Genomic DNA, 23,140 nt, shown 5'->3' with positions numbered 1-23,140 from the left:
ATCACTGCCTGTTGGGGTGGCACTTCATCCGATAACTGTTCGGAAATAACTATTAAGGAGGCTAACTTTTCAAAAGCAGTGTTATGAACATTTGGACACGATTTTATCAAATTAGATCCTTGAAAAAGCTCATGGGGGCGAAACATGCGTCGGCTGTTGTTGCTCTCCATGTTTTCAGAAGTGAAAATAAAGTTAATAGAAGGACCTGATTCAAGACTTTGTCTAATTTTCAACTGAAAGAACACTTGATCAATGGCCAATTGAAATAAACTTTGTGGAAGAATCTCCATTTTATATTTTTTTGACTCCTCTGTTGGATGATGGATATAATGATCTGGTGTATTTTGGTTCAATATTAGTCTAGGCCCTCGAGTCCTAGTAAAAACATACCCTGGTGGGTGGGTAGTGTAACACCATAGAAGCACCCCAAAGAAACTTTATTGAATCGAATAATTTAGACAAATTATTATAAATGGATGTGCAGATCATTAAGCAAACCTACAAAGTTTTGGAATGAACTCAATAAAAATCTCCCCTCAGAGAATGCCATTACCTGAATGACTTAGTGCCTGTGGAGTGGGGCTCCACCCACACAGGCATAGATATGTGCTATTACTAATCTGTTTTTTATGTAGGGGCCATGTTCCTGTAATCCTGCCTCCCATTTTTCCGCTTCGTGCCCCTTTAGATTTTCCAAATAAATTCCTTGCCCCTTCACTGTGTTTAATATTTTAATTTTTATTTTTTATTGGTCATTTTTTGCCTGGCTGTATTACTGCCTCATTCCTATTGATTACGCGTCATATAGAACTTCATGACTTTCTTGTTTGAGCTGCTTGCTAGCAGAATGGTCAGCTTACTTTAGCCTGCTGTGCCAATATGCAGGACGTGCACTTTACTGACGAGCCCTAGGCAGTGAACCCATTTCCAACCATGACGCTCTACATTGAACTGTGATGCCCTACGTGGAATTCTATGAAATCCCTGCCTCATTTGGTTTCTAAGACCCACATTATACGGGATTATCTGCCTGCTAGCAGAATACCCTGCTCCACTTAGCCCCCTGTGCCAACATGAAAAACGCACACTTTTATGATGAGCCCTAATATTTGAGTTCATTTTTCAGCTTAAAGAAGGGAAATCCATGATTGTCGCAGCGCATTGTTTGAATTCACCACTTATAACGCCACGCCTCCTCTTTTATGTTTTAGCTGCTATGGAAAAGTTGCGGTTGGGAAACGTGCATTGGTTCCAAATATCAATTGTTCTGTTTTCATTTTTTCAGTCATCAGAACCGATTAATTCTTGCCTTCACCCCAACAGGGGAAGACATTTGTCACCTTGCATCTCTTCCACTTGTTGACCTGCCGAATCACGGGCGGGAATTGCAAAATGCTGAGAAGTCGAGTTGGGCGTATAGACCCCCTCGCAAGGTACGACATGTGCTGGGTTTGATTCATATATGCCTTGGAGAATTTTGAGTGACTATTATATCACGTCATCATACCCGGCAATCAACCTTGACCTGTGCATGAAGACGATAAGGTCAACATGCAAGGAGCATATTGCTACAAGATAAACCAAGGAGTGACACTTAAATCATCATCTATCTAATGACATTTTGGAATTTACAAATACCCTGAAGAAGTTCTTGTTTGCAGAACGAAACGCATTGGCTGTGGCCTATTTAAAAAGAAGGAAAATAAAGCCATAAAGAAGACATTTCAATCACCTTGTTAAAACGGACTGGATACAAATTGAGTTGATTGTACATAAATTGGAATGTGGTGCAACTTTAACATAAGTTTACATATATGATTGACCCTGAGGGATAAGGGTGGTTCCTTTGGACAGAGGGCATTTTTGAAGTTTGCACACAATATTATTTTACTTCTGTTTAAAACATCTGGTACGCGTTCTGAGGTTGGAGCCTATGGTAGGCTAGTTGGTTCACTGTCCAGTCTAAGTGTTGGTGAACTAAAGTGTTGAGTGCTGCAAGCAGATACAGAAGGCAAGAGAGATTTAATAGGGTTTCAGCAGAGAAATATATCCAAAGGTGAATAATATTCGTGACCATGAAGGGGTCAGATGGTGTGCTTGATGGATTAACTGATTTGAGAAATGCGGAGTTCACCAGGTGAAAAAAGCAGTGAAGGGAGAGAGAGCAGTAAATAGATAAAAAGGAGAAAAGAGGCAGTAAGTGAGGTATCAGGGTGTTCCCAATAGTGGTGATCTTAGAGGAAAGTATGACGGAATGGCAGTGGCAGATTGGGTGGTGTGCTTGATGAGTGGGTAGATTAAGTTGGATGAAGGATGTGGATGAGACTGTAGTGATCAGATGGTATTTTGAAAGTATGGGTGCTTGGCATTGGCAGCAGCTGGAAAGTGTGTGCTTAGTGCATTTATGTTGGTAGCAAGATTTTTTTGTTTCATTTGTAGGGAGGTCAATAGAATAAATATAGACTATTATCGTGGTCTGGGGTAGGCCATCTTAATTTGCTGCAAGTGCAGGAACCTACAGATGTTTCTGTTTTCACCCTAGCATTTGCAGGTTATCAGCCCAACTGTTTCTGTTTACTGAAAATGTCAACTGCAGATCTAAATCACTTTTTGATTCGTCAATCCCATATGGTAGGTCACATCTTTTAATCCTCTCTTTTCCCCTGTTAATTTGGTCAGTAACATCCTAACCAGTCCTGCTTCCTGCTTGGGCTGTTTCTTTATTTGCTCCACTCTATTTTAAGATCGAGGCTAGGCAGCGCTTGTGCTGTCTTTCGAGACATGTTGTGTATACTTTGTGGACTTACAGCCCACCCATTGCTTTTCATTTGTTTCTTTCATTGTTCTCTACACATCCTTGCTGCAAGTGGTTAATCTGTTCTATTTGTCCTTCTTTTTCATGTGTTGTATCATCCCATGGGGCACCGCCCCATATACTTGTAGTCTTCCACTTGTCCCATTTTGTCAACTGCAATAGGGACTGCTTTTTCCTTTGTCTATGAGCACTCTTACGGGTGCTTGATGTTTTCACTCGCTCGGAGTTCCGTTTCAGTAAAAAGGGATGCAAATCATATTCTTATCTCGTTACATTTGCTGTGCATTTAAGGACCGAGGGCGCCTCCCCACTGCCGCTTTCAAACGCCAGAGCTGCTCCCACCGCCCTGTTAAGTGCTGTGCGCACCACCTGCCGGGATGGTACAATGGAAACTGCAGGTATGCATATTGATTTAAATATATAACACAGTGGGAAGCGGTTTGGTCAATGTTCACACCAGCACTCTGAAACTGTAATAAGACGCTGTAAATGTCTCAAGTCGTGCAAGTGACAGCAGGGTCAGCTAATTCTGCGCACAGCACTGTTAATATGTGCTCAATCTGAATAGTGTTTTACGTGAAAGCGTAATACTACTCAAACTTGGCTCCTTAATAGTAGCTGCTGTACATGCTGCAGGGGGCTGTGTTGACTCACCTCTGTGTTCAATCCAGTTCAGCGTCCAGGATGTAGACAGGACCCACTGGGTTGACATCATTTTCCTTTAATGTCCGAGACCTGTCCTAGAACAGCTGTGCAAACTGGGCAGAGAAAAACCCTTTTTTTTACTTAACTCTCAAGGTAGCGAGAGCAAGTAGTCCCAGAATTCTCAGCTTGGTAATGTTGGCTGCTTGAACTCAGAGCTCAGCAGTAAACCTACAGATTCAAAAGAATGAATGACCAGCACACTGATTATCCTGTCAAGAAAATGTACTTCACTCACTCAGTTGCACCCAATACTACATGAATCAAAAGCAGGTCAATACCTCTGCCTTCTAAGTTGTCGGGTGCTGCGCTCACTCATGTCTATCCCTGCCCTCCCTGGTATCATTTATTTTTCTTCTGGTTCTGATCCCTCATCCCATCCAGGGGCATTTAGGATTGGCATGGATATAGTACATGTGAATGAAAGAATGAATGAATGAATACACACTTGTATAGCGCATGGCTACCCCAGGGCATCCCAACACTTCCTGTGACACCATTCAATCACCACTGATCACGGAACGAGGAAGGTCTTCAGCTGCTTCCTGAATCTAAGATGGTCAGATTCAAGGCGGATGAAATCTGGGAGCTGGTTCCAAGAATTGGCTGCATTATAAGAAAACAGCCGGCCTCCAGACCGACCCGTTTGATCCTAGGGACTGCAAGCAGTTGCTTATTACTAGACCTTAAGGTCCTCTTGGTGCAATAAGGTTGTACCATGGACTGAATCAAGGAGGGACCATTGCCAGAGATGGACTTGTGGACAATGCACATGACCTTAAACCTGATTCTTTCTTGAACAGGGAGCCAGTGCAGCCAACCAAGCGCCCACTTAACAGAATTACGTTTAGGGATGTTCAACAAAAGACGGGCTGCGCAATTCTGGGCAATCTGTAATCTCTTAATAGTTCCCTGTTGCCCACCAAAATACACTGCGTTCGCTGAGTCCAGCCGAGACATGATGAGGGCCTGAACGAACAACCGTCTGGCATCAAATGGGAGCAAGGAAAGGATCTTACGTATCCACGTAAGAAGACCATAACAGGTCCCCGCCACTTTACATGCGGGCGCAGAGAGGTTCAAGGTGCAATCCAACAATACACCAAAACTCTTCATTTGTTTCTTTGGAGCCGGCGGAGAACCAAGACAACTGGGCCACATAAGATCTAAATTGTTGGGGGATGCATGGCCCAGGATCATGATTTCTGTCTTGGCCCCATTTAACTTGAGAAAGGACAGGTCCAGCAGGCAGGCAGCTAAGCCCGGCTCAGATTTATCTTGCTGACTAAGAGACACCACAAAATGGGTGTCCTCAGCATAGGTCACAATGTGTATTCCCCTGGGGAGTACCACCCCCGCCAAAGGCCTCATATAGATGTTAAACATGGTAGGGCTCAGTGACGACCCCTGGGGAACTCGATACTGCTAAGGTCTTTGCTGTAAGAGGGCTCCTTCTTTAAAGACGGCAAAAGATCTATCTGTCGAGAAGGACTGTAGCCATTTTAAGGCAGTGCCTGTGACTCCCACCTCCGTGAGTCTTTGGATCAAGATATGAAGGTTCACGGTGTCGAAGGCTGCGCTGAGATCTAATAAAATAATAGCAGCGCAGCCTCCGTCATCCATGATCTTTCTGGATTCTTCCACCACAACAAGGAGGGCCGTCTCCATGCCCTGATGAAGCCTGAATCCGGTCTGAGTCGGGTGGAGGTAGTCATTTTCCTCAAGATGAGCTGCCAATACGGAATTCACATATTTTTCTGTTAGTTTGCTAATTCCTGGCAGTAAAGAAATGGGGCGATAGTTGGTCCAGTCCTTCGGATCCAAATTGCTTTTTTTTAAGAGGGCCCTGACTCTAGCCTGTTTCCAAAGACAGGGCACCTGGCCTGTTCAAAGCGAGGCATTTATTACATCCTGAATAACTGGGCACACTATCTCTGAGACCAAATTCAGAGTGGCTGGTGGGGCAGGGCCTGCAGGCGATCCTGATTTCAGACACTTCAAAAGATCCTGCAGTACAGGCAGGGAAAGTAGAGGGAACTCATCCAGCATAGCCTGTTGTGGAAGCAGTTAAATATTTGTATCTAGGATCCTTTGGTGAAAACTAGAATAGATGTTGTGAACTTTAATTGAAAAAAAGTTAGCTAACTCCTCACAACTCTTTAAAGCATTACCACCATCAACAGGGAAACTAGGGGGGGAGAAGAGATTTTATCATTTTAAACATTTCCCGAGGGGAATTAGATGCTGAGATGATTTTTCCGTGATAATAGCTGGCTTGGGCAGCTTTTATTTCCTTTTTATAGACCTTAATTGCCTCTCTATATTTGCCCTTACTTATTGCTGTAAAGTCCTTCCTCCATGTCCTTTTGAGTTGTTTACAAGATTTCTTAAGCTGTCCCAGAGTATGAGTATACCAAGCTTTCTTATTTGGGCCTACACGGTGACAAAGCTCTTTCTTTCTTTGGGAGAATTATGTCAAGGGAAGACTCCAGCCAATTGTAAAAATTCTCATTCGTCTTAGTTGGATCAGAATGAGGAATGGGAGTGGACTCTATAAGACTGGTTGCCCATCTTTCCACTGGAAGTTTATTCCATATACGGCCAAATTGTTTAGTTCTAACCGACGGTTGTAAGGACTCTTGGGGGGTCCAGATAAAAGCTAAAAGGCAGTGATCAGACCAAGGAATCTCAATAGACCCAACCAAGCGATGTCTGTGAGATTTGTCAATAAGGGATCAAGCAAATGTCCCAGATTATGAGTAGGGCCAGTCACTATTTGCTTGAATTGAAATGTTTCTAAGCATTCAATAAGGTCATTCACGGGGAGAAATTGAGATCCTGAAAGTGTGAATTCAAATCACCCAAGATAGAAAAATTGGACGACAGACTCGCTTCACTGGTAGCTACCTCTGGGAGGTCTTCACAGAAATTACCCAGTGCTCCTGGTGGGCAATATATAAGAATCCCGGAAAAAGTACAGGTTGGAGGGTAACTTATGCCAAACGAAAGGCTTTTACAATCAGATATGTGGCAGTTGGTGGCTCTACATCTATAGATGTCTTTACAAATAATAGCAGTCCCCCCCCCCACCAATGCCACGATCTTGCCTAAAAATTGCGTAGTTTGGAGGGAGAGCTTACACTAAATCCGCATAAGAATCCTTATTCGTCCATGTTTCCGTGAGAAAGAGTACATCAGAACTCCTCTCCTCAAGAAGAAGGTATATTTGAATAGAATGTTTTTGGAGGGAGCGAAAGCTAAGTAAAATAATAGAAATAGGTTTTACTTTACCCTTACCATTAGTCAATGGGGGAGCAGCCTGGAGGGGCTTAAAATTATAGTTACATAGAGGGCAACATATATTCTTCTCCTCTAAAGACAGACTATGCACGCACTCACTCCTGCTCTCACCTTTAACTCTAAACAGCTGGTCCCTATCATAGCCATACTTGTCTGAAGAGGGTCGAGCAGAGGTTCTGGCCCCTGGCCACGTCCTGGCGCGGACGGGTGCAGATGGGCTTGCCACTGGCACACCCACTGCGCGCGTCCGCTGTGCGAAGGCGTAATCGGCAAGATTTAAAGCTGATAATGCGTGCGTGAGTGCGCGTTAGCACGCAAAACTAGAGCGCTAACTCCAATTCCCAAAACACAGAGCGGAAGTTCCCACAGAGTCTATCAACCAGCTCAGAGTGCCCCCAACAGAGTGAAGTGTAAGAAGGAAGTATTTCACACCACAGAATTAAATGCAGGTAGGAAGTATTTTCACACAATTTTTAAATACAATCACAAATTAAATAGGAGACTCTCGCTTCTGACCAGGTTCAGAGCGGGACAAAAGTGCAGTTCATTCACCCTCATACACAAGTGCTCTCAGTCTTAAGTGTCTTACCCCTTCACAACATGAGTCAGTCCTGTCAGGGTCCCTTTCCAGCTGTCCAGCAGTCGCAGGGCACACCTGCGCGCTTGAGAGAGCTCTGGCCCACTAGCAGGCTTTTGTGGAGCTCTTACGTCCTGGGTGCATGGCAGCGTTCAGTAGGGCACCCTCTTTGCCTTTTCTTTACAGTTTACAGTGAAGATCAGCAGTCCTAAAGTTTTGCGGTACACCTGGCCCGTTGGTGAGTGAAGGCCCTCTGGGGGCCCCACCATCTGCAATTGAGCCCACATTGTGGCCGGCTGAACCCCAGCGTAACCTCAGACAGGGTGGTCGACACTTGGGTAGTTGTAGTCCCTCATGGGCTTCTGTCATGGACCGCTCAGGAATTTGGCAGATACAGCCCCACACAGTCTCTCCAGGAAGTCCGTAGATTCAGCCCCTCTTGGGTTAGTTAAGAATTTGGCATGTGCAGCCCTGCATGGGCTGGTTGGCAGCACACATTCTTCACCGGACTGGGCGTTGTCAAGGACGTTGTCATAGAGTATTATTTTCTGCATTGAACTGTTGGGAGAGTCTCGGGGGACCGTCTGACTCCCTGTCCTGCTGGATGGATTTCCAGTAGTTGGCTTCCTCCGGCCCCATACAGCTGCTAGGGATGCGCTGGACCTTGCTTCTACCAGGACAGCCTCGTCCTCCTGTTGGATAGTCAAAATCCCTTCTCTAACCTGACAGACAGGCAGGCAGGCTTCTAGGCTCTTCAGAACCGGTACCAGCAATCAAATTCAAATTTCAAAGCTTTATTCGATTATTCAAAACAATCATAAAAGCATACAGTATTAAAAATACAGAATAAAATACAAAACGTGCAACACATATTTCAATAAGATAAACAGCTCAAATGGTATCAGGTATGTCGGCCAGACAATCGGATATTTATAAAGACCAAGGTTAAAACACCAGGCTTTTCCTATGAGAGACAGCTTTTAGTAAAAAGGTAGCGGTAAAGAAACAAATGTCCAACGTATCAAGTGCAAATAACAATTTCATCGCTTGGGCAGTAGTAAACACAGAATATTTCTTAAAAACAGGTTTGAGGTAGTAGAGACGAAGGTGCAAGTAAAAAGGGCAGATAAGCATAAAGTGCAATGTGCTTTGCTTTGCCATCACAGGGGCAAGGGGTTGGGCTATACATTTTCATCTGTGGGAAAGCCACCAGGTTATGGGCAATGCCTAATCTCAACCTAGTGAGAACAAACTGGTGAGATTGTTTGGTAATGGCTTTTAAGTACATAGGCATGCCCCAATCGTCCAACATGTTAGAGTGGTAAAATACGTGAGTAGACATGAGGCTACATTGGACACTACGCAGGTTAGATTGGGTCCCTAGAAAAAAAATGTTAAGCTCCTTTTTTGGTACAGTGACAGCGCCCAGGGGCTCATCAAAAAAATCAAGATTAAATATTTCACTGTAAGAAGATGAGACATAATTTAACCAGGGGATCTTACGGCATTGTCCAACCGAAGACAATCTAAAATGATCTGCCTGGTAAAATCGGTCTTATCCTTAGCCCAGATTGACCTCCAAGCCATAAGAGGTCTCAATCCCGTTAGGTCTGTAAGATAATCCACGCCCACCTCTCTATGGCTCAGTTCAGTGGATGCCGAGGAGGGAAGGCAAAGGAGTCTTTTAAGGAACTGGTTCTCTGTAACTTGCAGATCCCTGTAATTACAGTAGCCCCATATACCTGATCCATATAGGGCAATAGATACACATCTATGTCTATAGATATTTAACATGTCAGGGATGCGACGACTACCAAGTTTGGATGCAAAGCGGAATACTCCGGAGGAGCTTTTGCCCATCTTGGCATTCACGTTTAAAATCTCTGGTGCCCAAGTCCCTCTGTTATTAAAAGTTATGCCGAGATAACAGAATTTGTCCACTACCTCTATTCTGTGATTGTTAAAATGAAATGGTTTGGAAAGTTTTATCCGTTTCCCGCAGGCCATAATGAAGGTCTTAGAGTTATTAATTTTTAGTTTTCTCCCCTTAATAAAATCGTAAAAATAGTTCATAAGGTTTTGGAGTCCATTCGGGGTACGCGAGAGTAGAACCGTATCATCAGCATATGGCAGGACCGGCACAGGGGAACCACCAACCTGTGGGGAATCTGCTTGTACCCTCTTCAATTCGGGAAAAGGGAGAAAAGCAACGGGGCCAACACACAGCCTTGCCTTATGCCTGATTTAACCCTGATTTTCCTGGTACATTCCCCTGCCTGGCCAAAGCGGATCTGGGCTGATAATTTATTATAGAGTCTGGCCAGGAAGTATAATATTGCTGAAGGGGCTCCCATTTCCAATAAAGTGGACCATAACAAAGTATGGTCCACTAGATCAAAGGCGCTTGAGAGATCAGCGAAACAGAGAAATAAAGAACCCTGTTTCGCTTTGGTGTGTTTCCCGATGATAAGATCGAGATTAATACACTGCTCTGTTGTCCCAAGACCCTTGCGGAAGCCATATTGAGATTCAGCTAGAATTTTATTGTCCTCCGCCCATTCCTCCAATCGCATCAGTAGGACCCTGCTCATAATCTTGAGTGAGGAATCCAGAAGGGAGATAGGGCGGTAGTGCTTAGCCTCTCCTCTATCTCCCTTCTTGTAGATCAGTAGAATTATGGATTCACTCCAGGTAGATGGTGTACTATCCCTAACTGAGGCATTAAACACCTGGGTCAGAAGCGGGCTCCAAAGTGCCAGGTTGGATTTAAACAGGTCAACCGGGACCCCATCCGGTCCCGTTGCCTTCCCCCCTTTGCTCTTACTGATGGCAATATCCACTTCTTGAAGAGTAATACCCAGGGATAGCTTAGGTTCATACAGGGCGGCAGAAGAGCTAGCACAGTCCTCCCCAGCCGGGTCAAAGATTTCTGTAAAATATAAAACCCAATTATCTTCGCTAACCTGAGCTGATAGTATAGGGAAGTCTTCCTTTACAAGAAAAGGGCTGTTGACCGTATTCCAAAAGAGCTTACTATCATGCAGTATTGCAGCTTTAGTCAGATCATCCCAGGCAAGCTCCCTTAGCTCATGTTTTCTACGTGTTAGGTGCTGTTTGTATGTCTGCCTGAGGTATGTAATGGCCTCCCTGTCTCTGGGTTGTTTAGAGAGTGCCCGCTTAAGTTCTTGGAGGGATTTGGTGCACGCACTATCATACCAACTGGCATTTGCCTTCTTTGATAAGCCTTTGGTGATGGTAAGGGATCTTTTTATGATAGTACCTAATTCCTCAAAATCGGCTATAATACACTGAGAGGATGCCTCTGGATCCAAACGTTTAAGTATTGCTACAGACCCCGCTCCTACAATTTTTATGCTGCAGCTTCTCGGAGTTATCCACACACCATTTAATGCGGATGCCGTTCTGCCTACAGGGGGTTAAGTCTTCTACTATCGTACGCTGGATGTTAACCGGAGACCCCCAGATAGCATTATGATCGCGACTTCCAAAATCTACAAGAGTAGGAACCGTACAAAATGGAACAATATGTACAGAAACTAATAAATGGTCAATAACAGAGGCCATATTCATTCCTACAAAAGTCGGTACTGGATTACCCTCATGGTCTGTGGCCGGGGAATGTATCAGTAGATCCTGGTTAAGCATAAAAGAGTTAAGGGAGTCACCATAAGGGGAGTGTATAAAATGTGCCCGATTTTCCGCATTATCCCCGTCATACCCGCAAATTCTAGTGAATGAGTGGGGGCAGGTACGAATATTGAAATCCCCTCCCCAGATGATATCAAGAGGTTTATGGATGCCTTTACAAATATTACTCACTGCTAAACCCAACTCATCCACAACTGAGGTATTTGAAGCATCGAACAAATTGTTGTAATGGTTAATCAACAGGGTTACATGACCCCTTTTGTGTTCCAGGCTTAAAATTTGCGAGTGAAAACCCACAGTCTTGGGCAATTTCACACGGACAGGGAGGTTCACAGAAAGTAAGATTACTAGCTCCACTTTGGCCCTGCCCATATTAGACCTTTGTGCCGGGTTGTTATATGACACAAATCCATCAAAGATGATATCAGTTGTTACCCACGTCTCCTGAAAACATAAGACATCAAACTCAGAAAGGATTTCGCTCCAGCCCAAGGACGACATTTGCCGGCTCCAGCCAGCAATATTCCAGTTGGCAAATTTGAAGCCGGGGGTACAGGAGGCTGGTTCAATAGCCTCTGGTACACTAGAAAATGTCAATGATGGCATAATGGCAACGGAGGAGATCGTAGGAACAGGAGGGTGGGAAGGGACAGGGGGGTCAGCTCCCTGGGATAGTGAATGTACCGAGGTAGGGGTGAGGGGCATTACGGGGGCTGGAGTGATAGATACACTTTTACCCATAGCTGCTACTAAACTGTTACCAGGGGGTCAGTTCCCTGGGATAGTGAATGTACCGAGGTAGCGGTGGGGGACATTACGGGTGCAGGAGTGATGGATAAACTTTTACCCATAGCTGCTACTAAACTGTTACCAGTAGCAGGGAGGGTGGGGACTGAGACATAAGTTGGAGGTAGTCAGTCGACTCCATCTAACCCGTTAAGACAGTTTAATCGGTTAAAATCGCAGAAGGGGGTCTCCAGAGGCAACAAGACCAGTCTTGCTTCATATCCACGAAATCTGCCCCTCCGCTCAACCCTCGTCCAATTACCTCGGCCTTGATCATGATGCATATGGATAGGGGGAAAGAAGAAGGACACTGGCAGCGTCTGGATGGTGGAATCGAGGGATCTATTAAACCCGGCACATATGTGCAAAACTGTCCTGGGGTCTCGAAAACTCACAGTGATACAGTCCCCAATTATAAACTTTCTGGTTTTACCCAGCCAAGGTACCCTTCTAACCATGATAATTTCATTATGAAGGTGGGCCGGGAGGGGTCTATTCCAGTTCAGCCATCTAAAGACTTTACTTTTGAGGGATTGGAAAGTCTCAGCTTCTCCAACCTCTAGGGGAGGGACACCGGCCAAAACTACCATGAAGCGATTGGCTTCAGGGGGCAGGTCAGGCCTACGTGGTCTAGGGACAATCTTATCAGGGGGTGGGGGAGCTATTGATCGTTGGATGTGGCCCCGTTAGTAGTGGTCACTGATTGAACTGGGCCTACTGGTAGCAAAGAAGGAATGTTAGAATTGCTGCTTTGAATCGGGGCTAGATTGCCCATAGAGGGTTGCAAAGAGGGAACAGCAGTATTCACTAGAGGGGGACCTAGATTAGTGGGGGTGATTTGGGGGTTAGAGGGATTAGAGAGAATATTAGACTTGGGGAATCTAGCTAGAATAGCAGCAGAGGTTTTCTCAATGTTAGTCAGACGAAGTTCAATGCGTTCCAGTTTGGACTCTAGGGGGAATAAAAAAGATTTAAAGAGGGCTCCCAGGGTTTCTAAAGAAAAATCCAAGCTAGGTAAAGGTTGGGATGAACCTGGTGTTGGATTAAGGGTATCATGTTGATGTTTGGCAGATTTTGATTTGCCACCCGATTTCGAGTTATATGGCCTTTTACTTTTGGTTGCAGCCCGTCATTAACCCCATTTGATATAGTATCACAAATAACAGCGGAATCTGAGGGAATGGGCACATTAATATCAAGGACCATATCAATTTCTGGAAGAATTTCGTTAACCAATATGTCCAGATCAAGTGACGCCGGGTTGGTCTCAGTAGTTGTTAAGGATGGGCCCACCGTGGCGTTATTACTAGTCTCTGTAAGCCGGTCGGGGGTTTTAGCATTAGCCATAGTACCAAGGGAAGATCTTTTGTAGGCAGATAGTTCCTTTGATAAACGCTTCTCGAGAACGTTTATTTCAGTGTCAATGAGGGTATTAGCTCTAATCAGAAATTTCTCCTTACCTCCAGTAATAGCCGCTCCGGCTAAAGACGACTTGCTCCTGGTTTCTCGACCGGACATCTCCCCACACTAAGGATGTCAAGGAGTATTAGAAAAAACAAGGGGGGTGGCCCGGCCCGGACACGATCGGTCACGAACGGGCACAAACGGGCCCGCTCTTGGCCTGGTCTTCGCCCATGCGCATCCGCGCGCGTCCCGCGGGCCGGAAATGTAGGTCCACCTATATAGTTCTTAGGGAGAACACGCCCCCCAATTTGAATGCACAGGGAGGAGGCGGCGGGAAGAGGACCAGCTGTGGCAGGTTGGCGCGCTGCCCGCTGGTCCTCGCAGTCCCGCAACGAGCCTTGGTGGATTGTGGCTCGAGTCCAGTGTGCACAGTCACTGGGGGACCCAAGGAGACGAGTGGTGCCCGCGGAGCGGGTGCCGCGAGGCGTCGGTCCGGTTCCCAGAAGATAAGGCTGCGTGAAAGGTACTGCAGAGTCCGGCGGCTATTCAACCCGCCCTTGCAGGGAGACACACGCAGAGCCGATGTCCAGCCCCCAATTTGAATGCACAGGAAGGAGGCGGCGGGAAGAGGACCAGCTGTGGCAGGTTGGCGCGCTGCCCGCTGGTCCTCGCAGTCCCGCAACGAGCCTTGGTGGATTGTGGCTCGAGTCCTGTGTGCACAGTCACTGGGGGACCCAAGGAGACGAGTGGTGCCCGCGGAGCGGGTGCCGCGAGGCATCGGTCCGGTTCCCAGAAGATAAGGCTGCGTGAAAGGTACTGCAGAGTCCGCCGGCTATTCAACCCGCCCTTGCAGGGAGACACACGCAGAGCCGATGTCGAGCCCCCAATTTAAATGCACAGGGAGGAGGCGGCGGGAAGAGGACCAGCTGTGGCAGGTTGGCGCGCTGCCCGCTGGTCCTCGCAGTCCCGCAACGAGCCTTGGTGGATTGTGGCTCGAGTCCTGTGTACACACTCACTGGGGGACCCAAGGAGACGAGTGGTGCCCGCGGAGCGGGTGCCGCGAGGCGTCGGTCCGGATCCCAGAAGATAAGGCTGCGTGAAAGGTACTGCAGAGTCCGGCGGCTATTCAACCCGCCCTTGCAGGGAGACACACCAGCAATCAATTCAGCCTACTTGTGATGTCCCTTCAACTTGGATAGACTGTCAGGCAGACACCAATCCTGTTGGCAAGCAAGCACCTGAGTGCTCTGCAGAGCACTTTATTCCTTGGTAACAGAGGACTTTGAACTGGAGCATACAAGAGGGCTAGATGGTCCCACTTGTATACACAACTGGCAGAAAGGAGATGTAGAGTACTCTGGCACACTCTCACATTCTGTGTATGCCCCTCACAGGCTACACCCACCAACATGGTTAACACGCACTTGAGATGTTAGCGCAAAAGCCTGGACAGGGACATAGAAACAGAGCATTAAATGGGTGCGTCAGTAGGACCCCACTCCAGTGATCCTGATGCAAAGATCTCATCAGGCTATTGATCCTTTCAACAGGGTGCATCGCCACCACCGCTCTAGCTGATAAACCCATGACAGTCCTCTGCCTTAAATGAGGGCACACTTGGTGTGACCCTCCAGGTCACAGGCCCGGTCCAAGACCTCTCATAGTCCCTTGTTACAAGTTGCACAGTACTGGGGCGGCAGAAAATTCTCACATAATGGTTTCCTTTAGTTTGTGATAGATTTCCCCAGTAACGTACAGGTGCAAGGTGGACGCCATTGAATGGGGAGCTGCCATGAGGAGCAAATTTTTCTGGTCTTCAAACCACACGCAATTTGCCATTTCATAGGGTTTTTCTCACTAATATTTACCACCTGTTTCCAGCAGGTGGTAGATATATTCATGTAGTTGGTTTTGGGGGTGGCAAGAGTAGGGGAGGGAAGGGGAATCTGGTCTAACAGGGCAAAGCATTGTATGTTCCCCCAGTTAGAAAAAAAGATAGCACAAGTCTTGGTTGTTACTGCTGCAGACAAAGTCTTTTGCAGCTTTTCCGTCAAATGTTTCCATCTGGAAAAATCGTGTCAGAAAAACCTAACAACTGATAATCAGCTGGAATAAAATTAACACATGAAAGTACACTTTAATTTCTTTGCGCTTCAGTTAGTTGAGGGATAGATCTAGGCATAGGGCTCGCATCACACAATAGATTATCGTGAAGCCGAGGCCAAAAGTCAAAAGTCAGGATAACAGATACATGCAGTTGGCAACTTCGACAGGGGAAAACGCCCGTTGTCAATGGAGGGGACATTCCCAACCCAGAAATCTACATTACAAATGAATGAATAGTATTTTTTTTATAAATAGATGATTTGTGCCAGTCCATATGACTCTGGGATACTGCGTTACAACTCCACAGGGTACATGTAAGTTATGCGAGTCTATTAAAATGTTGGAAATTTTACAAATTCTCACTCTTACAACCGAGTGCTCTCAGTTTACAATTCTTCGCTCTTCTGTGTCAGAAAAAGAGCTAAAATTTATCAAAATTCTCCAATTCTGCATTCATTTGACTTGTAACTTATATTTTTGGAAATTTACTTCTATTAACTGTTTAATTTTAAATCTACAGGTGATTGAAATTATGTGCCAAGAACGCAAGGTTTAGCGCTAGGCAACTGAATGTCAGTGCCATAAGGAGGATTATTTTGAAAAACGGAAGGACATCCAGCATTTTAAGTTTGAAGAATTTCTAAAATCTAGGTGTTGCGCTGACCTGGGAGCTGAGAAAAGTGCTATACCTGTAAGTGAAGTCTCTAATTTTGCATTTCATTAACCCAGAGCAAAGCCATATTTGTGCACACAGCATCAGAAATAATGTTGAAAGACCACTTCAGCATGCTCATCTGAAATATTATCAGAAAGACGAATTGCCTCAGCATGACAGAATAAATGTTAATCTAAAGCCTCATCTAATTCCAGAGAGGAAGCACACGGTGCATAACAGAAAGTTATTGCAAAAGGTTTCTTCTACATACCATCATAGAAAAGACGCCGAAAGAAGACTTTGAAGCTGACACATCCGACAGAAAAAAGCACTGAGATTAAAAATCACTCTTGCTCAACAACCGTTTTTAACCAGTGAAAACTCGAGACTATCTGCCTCTGGATATAACACCTCAAACCACTCGCCTCTCTTTTGCAATTCCCTTAAAGATACACCACTTCATTGCGTCCATGACCATCTCAAATAAATGTTTCCTTTTTATTGTGTACTGTTCTGTGATGACTCTATGTAAATTGGATTAGCATTATCTGTTGTGCAGGAGTATATGTAGAAGTGTTAAATATAAAAACTGATTAAGTGAACACTGGGGAGCTATATCTAATGTGAATCCCTGTCATCAGAACTACAAACTTTGCTCATTGTATAAGAAGGTTAAAAGGAACTGATGTTCTGCGACTGGTGATCCACAATAGTACTGTGCACTTTCTAACGCCCTCGGTTACTGCCATTACGTCAGTGCAAAATGGAACTTAACATTTAATCATTAAATATCCAACTAACACCTTTATCACTGCTTTGATAAGAACCTATACAAATGAGTGTGAAAAAAACATCAGTCACAAAATAAGTTGCTGCCGGAGAGGTCATAACCTGAAGACCATTATCTACAAGAAACCTTTCAACAGGTGCTTATAGGGCAACTTCCAGACAAATTTTGCTCAATTCAAGCGTTAAGGAGATTGCCCATGATTTGTTTCAGAGATTAATGCTGACCATTTTCTAAACAAGCCGGACTCCAGGAAGGATCTGGTTCACTCCAAGCATGGCATATGAGCAAAAGAAGAACAAACTTGGTGACATTAGCACTAGAAATAAATCTTGTAAAAACACAGACTATGAGAACAAATTCAGTGTTCAACCCAGCCTCACTCAACACAAAATAACACAAGCTGGGGAAGAAAGATTTAGCCATAAATCTCATGTCACTGAACATGTGAGATTGCTCACTGGGGATAAACGCTATCAGTGTTCTGAATGCCAAAAATGTTTCCGCAATAAATCGCATCTAATTGAACATGTGAGAATCCACACAGGGGAAAAACCTTTTCAGTGTTCTGAATGCCAGCAAAGATTCTGTAGCAAAATGAATCTTTCTCGACATGCAAGAACCCACTCTGGGGAAAAACCTTATCAGTGTTCTGAATGCCAAAAATGTTTCCGCGATAAATCATATCTAACTGAACATGTGAGAATCCACACAGAGGAAAAACCTTATCAGTGTTCTGAATGCCAGCAAAGATTCTGTAGCAAAATGAGTCTTTCTCGACATGCAAGAACCCACTCTGGGGAAAAACCTTATCAGTGCTCTGAATGCCCGAAATGTTTCAGTGGCCAAAGCACTCTCACTCGGCATACAAGAACCCACACTGGGGAAAAACCATATCAGTGCACGGAATGCCAGAAATGTTTCATTGACAAAAACACTCTCACTCGGCATACAATAACCCACACTGGAGAGAAACCTTATCAGTGCCCTGAATGCCAGAAATGTTTCAGTTACAACAGCAGACTCACTGAACATACAAGAACCCACACTGGGGAAAAACCTTATCAGTGTTCTAAATGCCAGCAAAGGTTTTGTAACAAACCGAGTCTTTCTCGACATACAATAACCCACTCTTTGGTAAAACCTAATCAGTGCTCTGAATGCCAGATATGTTTTACTGTAAAAAGCAGTCTCACTCGGCACATAAGAATCCACACTGGGGAAAAACCTTATCAGTGCTCTGAATGCCAGAAATGTTTCAGTGAAAAAAGCAGTCTCACTGATCATACAAGAACTCACACTGGGGAAAAACCTTATCAGTGCTCTGAATGCCAGCAAAGGTTTCGTAACAAACCGAGTCTTACTCGACATGCAATAACCCACTCTTTGGAAAAACCTTATCCGTGCTCCGAATGCCAGAAATGTTTCCGTGAAAAAAGAAGACTCACTGAACATACAAGAACCCACACTGGGGAAAAACCTCATCAGTGCCCTGAATGCCAGCAAAGGTTTCGTAACAAATCGAGACTTACTCGACATGCAATAACCCATTCTTTGGAAAAACCTTATCTGTGCCCCGAATGCCAGAAATGTTTCAGTGAAAAAAGAAGACTTACTAGACATACAAGGACCCACACTGGGCAAAACCGCTATCACTGCTCTGAATGCCCAAAACTTTTCAGCCATAAATCTCTACTTACCGACCATGTGAGAATCCACACTGGGGCAAAACCTTTATCAGTGCTCTGAATGGCCAAAACGTTTCAGCCGTAAATCTTTTCTTACTGAACATGTGAGAATCCACACTGGGGAAAAACCTTATCAGTGCTCTAAGTGCCAGAAACGTTTCAGAGGTAGAGACTGTTACAAGCGCCATAAGCAAACACACACTGTCCAAAATAATTTGCTCTGATTGCCAGAAAAGATTCAATTTTAAACGCAGTCTCACACTACATGAGCAAACACAGACAGGAATAAAACATTACCAGTGCTCTGAATGCCAGAAATGCCTCTTTGATAGGCATAGCCTCACTAGCCATGAGAGACTCCACACTGGGATGAGTGCTCTGAATGCCAGAAAACCTTCAGAGAAAAGCGCTTTCTCACTCAGCATGAGAAACTCCACACTGGAGAAAATCCTTATGCCAGAAAGCTTTTATCTGAAAGACAGTGTTACATGTCATGAGAGATCCCATACTGGGGTAAACATTATGAGTGCTTGTAATGCAAGCAAATCTTTGCTTACAAACTGCTTTTCATTCGACATGAGTGTACTCACACGGGGGAAAAAGCCTGAGGGTGTTCTGAATGTCAGAAAAGGTTTATTGACAAATACAATCTAATTCGACATGAGAGAACCCACACTGGACTAAAGCCTTATATGAGCTCTGAATGCAAGAAATGTTTTAGTCAGAGAAGAAAGTCAGTCTCACTAAACATGAGAAATCCATCCACACCAGGGGAATAGGAACCCAAATCAATCCTGAGTTGCAGAAAAGCTTCTAATGCAACCTGACTTTACATAAAAGAGCAAAAATTGTAGTTGCAATAGGATTTATCAATATAAATCTTGCAGTACGACTGAGGCTACTGGTGTGCAACCTCAAATGAAAATTGTGGGATTGAAAATAGTCACCAAATTGCCAAAAAATGAGCAGTTTGAGTACCTGAAAGTTACAAAACTTCCAAGGTCACTACTCGATTCATAGAAATGTTAGTGCTTGCAAAATCAACTAATTGCCAGAATATTCACATTATTTCTGTCTAAAATGTACGAGAACCAAAAGGCTTCTACTCACCATTGTTTGTTTACATAAGACTGAAATATATATTTTGGGTGCAGTGTTTTGTAAACTTTGTTAACATTATTGAATACATAATTTTCTTGATGAGATACAACAGCAGTAAAACATACCAAACAAGTTATTTGCCTTTGGTAACACTGTTTCTGGTGGATACTCCTTTACCTGCTAATTCCTCACCTTGGGAATATTCCCCAGGCACCAGACTGGATCCTGAAACTTTAAAGCAGTCCCGCTGCGCAACTCAGTGTCAACATCTTTCTGCTCCAGAGTGACAAGCGGAGCCACATATGAGCACTAACCATTCTCATTGTGAACAACCTCAGGGGTTCGTGGGTTCATTATCTCACAGGAATGTATCACATATGCAGGCCATGTGTAGAGGTTAATTCACCTTTTTTAAATGAACAAAATTCAGATGAGTCCTTTTCCACTTCTAAAAATTCAAATTGCATTCTCAGCAACAAGTGTATATATACATTTCTGAGTAATGTCAGCGCAGTGCTCAAGCTGAAAGTGATATGATAAAACAATCAGATCCACATATTATATTCAGAAACAGGAATGTGAATGACTTTTGTACAATACAATTTAAGCAAAGCTGATTCTCAGGAGACATAGGTCATGTGAAACAGTCCCTGAATAGTCGAAATTTCGACTGTTTTAGTTAATTATCATGGTCTAATCAGAGCGGTACATTGCTGACTCGCCCATATACTTATCACACTGTATTCTATACACCTTAGTAAGGAATCTTCAGTTTCACTGGCCAGTGTACTCGGTAGGAAGTCAAATTCAACTACGCAGTTCCAAACACCTGTAGCCAGTGAATCCTCTGCTCGCTGTCAAACAAGTTCAAGTATGTCACGTCCTGATGAGGCCCTCATAATTGACTGTGTTGTCCATGAGAACTTGCAACAGCCCCCCTCTGTTGGTAGGCAGGAAGGCCTTCAGCACCATTCGAAATGCTTGTAACTCTAACAGATAGATGTGGAGTTGGGCCTCTGACGGTGACAATGGTTCTCTAATATCCATCTCTCCCATATGGCTTCCCCAACCCAGAAGGGATACATTCGTCTCCACTGTTAAGTCTGGGTAGATTTGCGAGAGTGGTCTGCCTCTGACACAATTTCTGACACTGGAGGAAATGTTGGATCCTGCCTACAACAGGGTGAATTCGTGTCAGAAAGTACACAATAAAGAGGTATTGCAGCTGCGCCAGCTGTAGCAGCAGATGACTCAGTGGCGTGTTGCCTCCAGTGTCTTTGTGTGCCATGGCCATGAAAGAACTGGAAGACTTGGGTTTGCAGCTGGGTCTGGCGTTGGCAGTATTGAAAAACGCTTCCGTAGCCACAGAGGGGACTTCACGTTGAGACTTCACCACTACGAGTATGTGGCAGTGGAGTACGAGATGAGAGCAGCACCACACAGGTACAACCTTCTGTGAGCATTGCTGATCCTGACATCGATGATAGCAATCATTCTCACACATGCATTGCTTCGGCATTTTCAAACTTGGTCGAACTTTCACCTGATGTTGTTGACCAATTTTTAGCGAGTCTGTCTGATATGATGTTCTCTCCAGTCAATGAGGATAACTTTTAAAAAACAATAACACGCACACAGCATTCCCTGAACTCTGAATTTGGCCTTCAATTTGATAAACACAGCCACTGAAAACATTTGGAACTATTTTTCCCCTGAAAGCGAAATTATTTTTTTTTCACTTCCAAAATATTTACCCTTTTTCTGGTACATGTACTCTGCTTAAAGTAGAACTATTCTTAGAGAACAGAGCTTCCATTTTTAGGATACTAGAGACAATATTTTGCCTCTAGCACATGTACAGCATTTCTATAAATATGTGATGAAATGGTCTCGACCTTCTTTTCTGTATTCAGAGCCATTTCATGTGTAATTTTCGCAATTCATTCAGCTGTTATGTATATGCATTTAACTGAATGATGACACTGCTTGAAAAGCGTACAGTACCAATACTCATTTTCGTGTATTTACCATATACCATTTCAAATGCGAATTATGTATTTTTGGGTGGGTTGGAAAACACACATGCATTGTTATATGTTTAATATTGGTTAGTTTTAGTAATGATGGACATTAATACGGGGAGTGGGTGTTATGTTTCTATCTAGGACCCTAATTCGATATTCCCGATTTATGCCCTTATATGGTTATAATAAATAATATCCTATTAAAGGCATAAGAATCATATCCATATTTAGTAATAGCCCATGCAGTCCAAATACGGCAAGGCTACTCCCCTAGACTCCTAGAAAGTACAACGCGTTCTTTAAACAAACCAAGCCTTCAGCACCCCGGGAAATCCCCCTGCTCTTGTTTTGATTTGCACAAGAACTCCTAGAGTCCAGAAAGAACTGTTAGTTCTTAGTGACGTCTTATGTCCAACCTTACGTCAAACCCGGCACCTTTCAGGTATAAATATACCAACGTTGCCTTAAGCAAACACACGGTGGTTTGGAGCAGAGCGGCTATCTACTTGCCCGAGAGCCCAGCTGATGCGAGAGCCCACGGAAGCCGCCCCTCCCTTTTTACGCACTGAGAAAGACGCTATCTTTTTCTCCAGCCGAGAAGATTCCAGCTCCGGTATTTCCAGCCACCCTTGCGGGTTGCTGGGAGATCGAGTCCTGAAGAGAGAGATACAAGACCTCCCACATTCTATTACTAAGGTACGGAGCTGACTAAACCCTTGAGAGAATTCTTGATTCAGATTCTTGGCAAAACCAACTTAACTTAAACTGCTACTTACTTACTCCTTCCCACGTATTAGGCTTAGGTCAGGTACACTGGGGTAGGCGTATTTAGAAGCACCAGTTGAGTACGTTAGTCAATGTTTTTATGTATGTATACATTTTATCCATTTTAAAGTATCATATGGCTAAGAAACCATATCAATGCTTTTACAGTATTATTTCATAATACTACTTTTACTGTACGCACTTTACTTCATGTTAAGTATTGCAATTGTGGCAATTCATTTCTCTTGCATGAGAAAGAAGACTGCTCAATAAATAACACCTTTTATTGAAAATGCCTGTCTCTCTATTTCTCTGCACTCTGGTGAAACTAAGTATGCACGATTGACTGAGTAAAATAGCTGTCTATTGTTTTCACATGACTCTAGAGATACACTCTTATTCTGAGGGAGCATAGTTGTCATGTTATATGGTTGTCAGAAGCTAATCCCTTCTTGTCTAAGTCCGGAGAGTTAACTCTTTCCTGAACATTCGAGAAAGTTTCTAGTGACCTCTGAGCTAGCTGGCGAAACTAATTAAGTCTAATATAGTCAGTAGAGACCTAGTCGACCTCAGTCCTACGTCTACACTGCTGTTTATATGATTCCAATGCGCAGAGCCTATTGGGAATATAGGAACTACACTACATGGCGCCCAACGTTTGGTAAGGCGATAATCTAACGCAAGACACTAGAGTAACTCAGTCGTGCTTTTTCACACAGAACCCTTTTACCGTAAAAACTCCAAAAGACGTCTGGAGTGGG

At 44.2% G+C, this 23,140-nt stretch overlaps 1 protein-coding gene across 4 annotated transcripts in view; it reads left to right on the top strand.

Moving 5' to 3' along the window:
• The window catches only part of LOC144807708 (uncharacterized), a 119,547-nt gene extending 96,896 nt beyond the window's left edge, over positions 1-22,651 (top strand). For 2 of the 4 annotated variants that reach the window (XM_078673352.1, XM_078673353.1), the window contains exon 3: positions 15,880-22,651. In XM_078673352.1, the coding sequence (XP_078529478.1) occupies positions 17,078-18,550 (1,473 nt within the window). In that variant the 5' untranslated portion in view covers positions 15,880-17,077 and the 3' untranslated portion in view covers positions 18,551-22,651. Of the gene's footprint in view, positions 1-3,104; positions 3,214-15,879 lie in introns of those variants that run through there. The other 2 variants (XM_078673355.1, XM_078673354.1) reach the window with 2 other exon arrangements.
• The last annotated feature ends 489 nt before the right edge of the window (positions 22,652-23,140 follow it).

Source organism: Lissotriton helveticus, chromosome 1_2 (assembly GCF_964261635.1).
Source record: "Lissotriton helveticus chromosome 1_2, aLisHel1.1, whole genome shotgun sequence".
NCBI classification, from domain to species: Eukaryota; Metazoa; Chordata; class Amphibia; order Caudata; family Salamandridae; genus Lissotriton; species Lissotriton helveticus.
Note: the sequence above shows the minus strand (reverse complement) of the source record. Positions and strands in the feature narration are given on the sequence as shown.